The 7374-nt window shown below is 54.2% G+C and overlaps 1 protein-coding gene across 1 annotated transcript in view; it reads right to left on the bottom strand.

The window, feature by feature from the left end:
* Nucleotides 1-6749: 6749 nt before the first annotated feature.
* The window catches only part of TNFRSF13B (tumor necrosis factor receptor superfamily, member 13B), a 3934-nt gene continuing 3309 nt past the window's right edge, over nt 6750-7374 (bottom strand). The window contains exon 5 of the mRNA XM_009710293.1: nt 6750-7024. Coding sequence (XP_009708595.1) covers nt 6750-7024 — 275 coding nt within the window. The remainder of the gene's footprint in view (nt 7025-7374) is intronic.

Here is a 7374-nt window from a genome sequence, read left to right as displayed (position 1 = left end):
CTTTCCCTATCGTCATGCTTCAAATAATTTTCAATTGTAATTGGGAGCCGCAAGATTTAACCTGAGTGTTCTTGTCGCAAATGAAAAACCACCGGAGAAACGCAGATGAATGGTGCACCCGCAGGAAAGGGGGCCCCTCCCTCCCCGATTTGGGCACGGTATCGTGCAGATGCTTGACGACGCTTTCTGCTACCTTTTAATAATGCAGCAAGCTTGCAGAGGAAGACAAGAGTCGGCCGTTCATTATTCCCAGGGCTGCTGCGGTTGGCGTCCCCACCGTGTCCCCTGGCTGGAGGAGGAGTGCCACCGCGCGGCAGATGGGTTTCGTGGGGCGAGGATGCCTTCGCTTTGTGACACTGAGGTCTGAGCCTTTGCGGGTTGGTTTGGTTTTTTAATTTTATTTTTTTTTTATGCTGGAGCCTGAACAAATGAATTAATGAATTCTGGTTTCCACTAACACGCGCTTGGCCACCGGAGCTAATGCAGTCTGCTTTGTTAATCCTTTAGAAACAAATTGTTTAGGGACGGGGCCAGCCATATAAATCAGCCTTCAATTTTATTATTTTTTTTTTATCCCCACCCGTTGGTGAAGAGGGCTGTGCTCTGTGCAACTGTACCGGTGCGGATGGTTTTCAGTGGGAGATTTCATTGCTCTGTTTTCTGGTTTCAAAAGCAGAATTCCTGGTGTATTAAAAGCTCTTATTCTTTTCTCCCCACCCGCAGTTTCCCACCCGGCATCGTACTGGCATGTTTCTATTTCCAGCAACAGTAAATGAGCGCAGGTTGCTGGAGGAGGAGAGAGCATTTTCCCTCTTCCTATAAAAATGGAAGAACAGCTGCTGTCATACCGGCAGCACTACCCCTCACGATGCTTTTTCTCAAACACAGCGGTCTCTTAGCCTTCATCTCTTCAAAACCAGCCGCGGAGCTCATACACTGGGTTTATTCTCTGCAGAACCGGGAGGTTTCTCTGTGCAGGACTCTCTTAACGTCGGCTTTAGGAAAACGACGGCCACAAAACGCCTTGCTGTGCAGCAAGATGCGGGCTGGTGAAGTTACGGCTCCCGAGTGTGCTGGCAGACAGCAGCGAAAGGCTGCCGCCTCCATCAGCGATGACTGCGCTGCTTCGGGTGCTGACCCTCTTCATTTCGGGGAGCAGTTTTGGGGTTGATGTGTTTATTTTGAGGTACAGTTTTATATCTGCACAGTTTGGTCTGTTTTAAGGAAGCATCTGCAGAAATTACTTGAAAACGAAGACTGATGTGATGATGCAGGCTCACGTTGGGGTCTGTATTCTGTTGTCTACCAGTAATGAACACGGCTCTATGTGGGGCATAAAAAGAGCCAGAAAGTGGCTTTAGGTATAATATTTTCTTGTCCCTCAGCCACTTGACTACAGACAAAGCTTTACTTCATGCTGGTACCAGATGAAAACCTGAGCAAAAGCAGAGAGGTGAGAATTGGTTAAATCCCCAGGTAGATGCTTTTGCTGAAAATCAATGCCCTTAATTCCACGTGGTTTAATTTGTCCCAGCTCTTGACTGCTTGTGTCACATCATTACTATGTCCCTCTGGTATTCGAAGTGATGTCCCCACGTGTGCTCCCTCGGAGCTCTTGGCCAGTGGCTGCAAACGTGATGCCAAATCCATCGATTCCTCTTGGTTCTTCAGCATCTCAGGGTTGTATCTGGGAGCCTGTGTATTGTTCTCACTGCTGATGTGTTCAGGTTGCTCCACATTACCTTCTCTTTTATGTGTTATATTCTGAGGAGGGCGCGTCTGTGAGGATGAGGAATGCGTATCGGGGCTGGAGGGAAGGACTTGGCTTCTGATGAGCTTTTTCCCCAGTTTTTGGGACACCAGGCCATGTGGTGACGGGAGGGACAGCCCCAGCCCAGGCTCTGCCTGGGTGCGTGAAGGCAAGCGGTCGCCTGGGCCAGCTGGAGCAGGAGCTGCCGCTTGTGAGCTCTGGTGTGAGCTGGCGTAAACGCTGCCCTAAAAGCTTTCTCGTTTGAATAATTGATGCTTCTTGATCCTTCACAGATGCCCTGATTGCAAAGCTGGCGGCACATGTCATTTCTGTCCTATTTTTAAATAAGGTTCTGAATCTCCTCACACAAGTAGCGTGGCCGGGTGTTCCCGCGGGTGACAAGCGCCTGTCCCTGGAGGTGACACTCGAACGGCCTCACGTCCCCAGTGCTGCCCGCGGGAGCTCCGTCACGAGGAGCCACGTCGGCTCACGAGGGGTTTCTGTCTCCTGGAGCCCTGTCCTCGCAGAGAAGCGCTCGGGAAGAGGGGGGCACGGGTGCCGGGGGGACGCGCTGGTGCTGCTGCGGGGTAAGTGCAGAACCCCTTCACTCCGCTGAGGCTGAGACTGCGGGGAGGGGAAACCAAGAGGAGGAAGAGAGGCAGGACTTTGGGTGCTGGGGAGGCCAGGAGGTGGTGTGGGAGGTCAGACTGGTGGGGAGGTGAGGCGGGAGTGGAGGACGTAAGGGTGTAGGAAACCGTAGAGGGAGCAGGAGTGGAGGATGAGGGGGAGTCCAAGAGGCTTTGCAAGGGCAAGCACAAACAGGAGCCTGACAGAGCGTAGGGGCAGGGCAACGGGCTGGGGGAGGCAGAAGAGGGGTGTGAGGATGAGCAGGAGCGGAGGCTGAGCAGGAAAGGAAGAGGAGATTCTCAGGTGGTGAAAGGCAGAGCAAGAGCAGATGGTAAAAAATGGTGGGAGGCCAAGGAAGAGTGAGGGTGAGCTGGAATGGAAACCGAGACTGGGGGAAGCGGAGGCAGAGGTTGGTCTGGGTGAAGGTGGGGGCTGAAGAGAAGTTGAGGCTCAGCAGGGAGGGGAGGCCAAGAGGGAGGAAGGCCAAAAACAGAGGGGGAGGCGGAGGAGTAGTTAGGGCTGAAAAGGGGGTGGGAGGCTGCGGACTAATTAAGGCTGAGCAGGGCTGGTAGGGAGAGGGGGAAGGGAGTCTGAACAGGATGCGAGACCAAGGAAGAGTTGAGGCTGAAAAGGGCATGAGAAGCAAAAGAGAGTGGGAGGCCGAGGAGGAGGAGGCCAGAAAGAGGGTGGGAGGCCGAGGAAGAGTTGAGACCAAGCAGGGGTGGGAGGTCGAGCGGGTGGGAGGCCAAGGAGGAGTGGAGGCCAAAAAGGGGTGGGAGGCTGATGAGGAGTTGAGGCCAAAATGAAGGTGGGAGGCCAAGGGTCAGTGTAAGCCAAAAACATGTTGGGAGTCCGAGGAGTAATTGAGGCCAAAAAGGGGGTGGCAGCCCAAGAAGGAGTGGAGGCCAAGGGAGACGGGAGGCCGAGGAGGAGTTGAGGCAGAGCAAGGGTGGGAGGCCTAGGGGGAGTAGAGGCCAAAAAGGGGGGTGGGAGGGTGAGGAGTAGTGAGACCAAAAAGGGGGTGAGAGGCCGAGGAGGAGTGGAGGCCAAAAAGAGGATGGGAGGCTGAGGAGGAGTAGAGGCCGATCAGGGGTGGGAGGCCGAGGAGGAGTTGAGGTCAAAAAGAGGGTGGGAGGCTGAACAGGAGTGGGAGGCCGAGGAGGAGTTGAGGCCAAAAGGACAATGGGAGGTGGAGGAGGAGTGGAGGCCAAAAAGAGGGTGGGAGGCCAAGGAGGAGTTGAGGACAAAATAGGGTGGGAGGTCAAGGAAGAGTGGAGGCCAAAAGGCGGGTGGGAGGCCAAGGTGGAGTGGAGTCCAAAAAGAGGATGGGAGGCCGAGGGGGATTGGAGGCCAAAAAGAGGATGGGAGGCCAAGGGGGAGTTTAGGACAAAAAGGGGGTGGGAGGCCAAGGAGGAGTTGAGACCAAAATCGGGGTGGGAGGCCGAGGAGGAGTGGAGGCCAAAAAGGGGCAGGAGGCCGAACAGGAGTTGAGGCATTGATGCGAGGCGGAACCAGATGGGAGGCTGAAAAGAGGGTGAGAGGCCAAGGAGGAGTTGAGGCTGAGCAGGAGTGGGAGGACGAGGAGGAGTTGAGGCTGAGCAGGAGTGGGAGGCTGAAAAGGGATGCGAGGCTGAGCAGGAGTTGAGGCTGATCCAGGTGGGAGGACAAAAAGGGGGTGGGAGGCCAAGGAGGAGTTGAGGCCAAAATCGGGGTGGGAGGCCGAGGAGGAGTGGAGGCCAAAAAGGGGCAGGAGGCCGAGCAGGAGTTGAGGCCAAGGGGGAGTGGAGGCTGAGCAAGGGTGGGAGGCAAAGGTGGCTTCTGTGCCTGTGACTTTTGGAGGTTTAGTGGAACTGGGATGCTAATGAGGCCAGAAAGGGGTGAGAGGCTGAGGGGGAGCGGAGTCCAAAAAGAGGGTGGGAGTCCGAGGAGGAGTTGAGGCCAAAAAGGGGGTGGGAGACCAGGAGGGGTGGGAGGCTGAGGAGATGTTGAGGCCAAAACAGGGTGGGAGGCCGAAAAGGGGATGGGAGGCCAAGTTAGGACAAAAAGGGGGTGGGAGGCCAAGGAGGAGTTGAGACCAAAATCGGGGTGGGAGGCCGAGGAGGAGTGGAGGCCAAAAAGGGGCAGGAGGCCGAACAGGAGTTGAGGCCAAGGGGGAGTGGAGGCTGAGCAAGGGTGGGAGGCAAAGGTGGCTTCTGTGCCTGTGACTTTTGGAGGTTTAGTGGAACTGGGATGCTAATGATGTCACGGTAGTTTTGACCATGGTGTCAGAGGTCATGGGAGCCGAGGCCATGGGGTGGGGGGCCACAGAACCAAAGGCCACGGGAACTGACACCGTGAGATCAGAGGGCATTGGAGCAGATTCCACAGGAGGGAAGCAGGAGTCAAGGCCGTGGAAGATGATGCTATGGAGTTGGAGGTCCTGGGGCAGGTGGCTATGTTAGAGGAGGTGCCAAGAGGCAGTGGGAGGCCAAGAGGGTCTTCAGGTTGAGGTAGTGGGAGGTAGAGGAGCTGCGGAGGGTAAGAGGCCCATGGACTGTGGGTGCCGAGGGAGGGTGGGAGGTGGCAAGAGCGTGAGAGGCTCAGCGGGTAGAGGCCTGGGGGAGGCCCAGCCAGCGGAGGTTGCTGCTGTCTCCGTGTCCTGCCAGCAGCTTGTTCGTGGCTGGGGTCTGCATTTTGTTCTCTGCGCACGTGGGTAAGCCCTTGCTCTCCCCATCACACCGTGGGGTGGTGGCCTTCAGGGCTCACCCATTGTGTTTAGGAGACCCATCCGAGTAAAACGAGATTTCGGTTTTGAAAAGGCTTATTTTTCCCCCCCCTCGGATGCAAATACAATACAAAGCTCATCTCTTGTGCTACTGTGGGGTAAGGACTTTCCTAAACAGAGGGAAGAGATGAAAGGCAAGACGCAAGGATAAGGAGATGGAGAATTGCCAGGTTGGTTCCTGGAGCAGCTGAAGACAGCAAACTTTGCCCCACGTACCAGCTGCCGGACCAACGCAAGGGCTCTTAGTCCTCACCTTAATCCACCTCCTGCACTTTCTGGTTCTGATGGGTTTCATGTGGTCCTAACACCGCTCTGTTTTGTGACCGGACATCACTCATGGCACTGACTTTGTTATGGTGACCCCCCACCTTCTTTAGTGATAAGAAAACATCAACGTTTAGAGAAATACATAACATGGAGAGGACAGAGTCCATTATAACTCTCTGCTCAGGCTTTCCCCGGCTGTCTACTTTCCCAGCACCACTTTGTGCATATATTGACTTATGGTTATTCTTCCAAGTTTGAAGCTCTAATTTGAGAAAGTGGAGGAGATGAGCTCCTACCAGGAGTGACTTCTCACCAAGCAAAAAACTCCTACGCTCTCCTTTAGTGAAAATGAGAACTTCAAGTTACATGTTGAAACCCATGTTTTTCCATAGTCGCTTTCAAAGCCAGGTCAGATAAAAATCTTCCCTCAAAGCAGCTGTATCTCTAGCTGGTTCATCGCTTTTACCCGCTATTTTGAGTAACCCAGACCAGCAGTACATAAATCCAGTCTTTTTGAAAGTTCTCAGCCTTGGGTGAGTTTTCACATTGAAGCCCAATTCCGTCGGGGATTTTGGTGCCTGTCCCAGCTCCTCCCATGCACCATCGTGTCCTGTCACAAGGCAAAGCCTCGCCGTCACCCATGACCTGTCCTCCCCTCCCAAGCACCGTTGAAAGCTGGCAGTGGAGATATCCACCTTGTGTCTTACCAAATATTCTGTCCTCTAAAGAAACTTCTGTTCGAGTCACAAAACACACCGTTCTTGAGAGCATGGCAGTGGCATTCAGTGGTCATTGTAACTTTCACGAGTAGCTTCTTGGGTCTGAGTCCGTGTCTGAGATGCTTACAGCTCTTCTTGTAAATCGCTTGAGTTACACGGCAGAGTTTTCAAGCAGGGAAAGGTGTGCTCTCCATGGGGACCGGAGGATGCCACAGTCTGATCCTGGCTCCGTATCAACACCCTTGGCAGGGATAAAGTGATGCTGATGGTAGAACCAGGATGAAAAGCCCCAAGGAGACATCACTCCCAATGACTGGGATGCATGGAGGAGCCTGCAGAGGTCAAATTGAAGGATGAAGACACTGCTAAATGGGAAGCGACTTCTGTCACTGGGAGTGCACAGGAATAATGAGAATTTCGTTTCCTGAGTGGAAGAAAACAGCCCTGTCTGTAACCTACAGCACTGCCTGTAGCCTACAGCCCTTGGGAAAAGACTGTGCCAGGTCCGCCGGTCCTGGTAGAAGCTGTTACAGTCACTGGAAACGGAGGGTGAAGCAGCTGTGGTTTAGGGGCAGAGGGAGCATCCCTCCTTTCTGATCCTGTGCAGGAACATTCACTGTGGTCACGCCATGGGCGTCTTCTCTTGTGAAGGAGAACATATGATTTTGAAGTGGCCATCGTCAGGGCTGGGAATGGCCCCGGCGCTTCCCATGCTGCATATCCCGGTGTGAGAGGGAGCAGCTCTTTCCCCTATGTGGTAGGAGGTGCTGTGGCATGATTTGGTCTCTGGTACAGCAGAGCCGTGTCCAGGGAAGCAGAAACCACAGGTTTCCACCGGGTCTGGGACCCTGCTGCCCGTGGATCCATCACCAACGCTGCCCACTTCCACCAGATGATCTGCAAACAAATGATGTGTGTTAGCTTAATGGTTTTTAGGAGCACCTTTTACCCAAGAAATGCTTTGCAGTGCTGCGCCGGAGCCTGTAAAGAGCCAGTCCTGGAACTGGAGAGGACAGCCCCCTCCCACCACTCGGACAGAGCCCCCGGCATCGCCTGCATGCTCACACCTAGTCCTGCCACCCCGGGGGGTGAGAGCCGAGGGGGGAATTGGAAAGTGCCTTCAACAGAAAGGCTGGAGGTTTAGCACGAAAGCAATTGTAGTACTTATAACATTACACGGAAATTGTGTTTTCAATAAATGCTGCTTTGGTAGCATACGTAAACGCAATGGCGCGGCACCGTGCGAG

The sequence above is a fragment of the Cariama cristata genome, unplaced genomic scaffold, assembly GCF_000690535.1.
Source record: "Cariama cristata isolate BGI_N322 unplaced genomic scaffold, ASM69053v1 scaffold11431, whole genome shotgun sequence".
NCBI classification, from domain to species: Eukaryota; Metazoa; Chordata; class Aves; order Cariamiformes; family Cariamidae; genus Cariama; species Cariama cristata.
The sequence above is the reverse complement of the archived record's forward strand: the minus strand, read 5'-3'. Positions and strand labels throughout refer to the sequence as shown.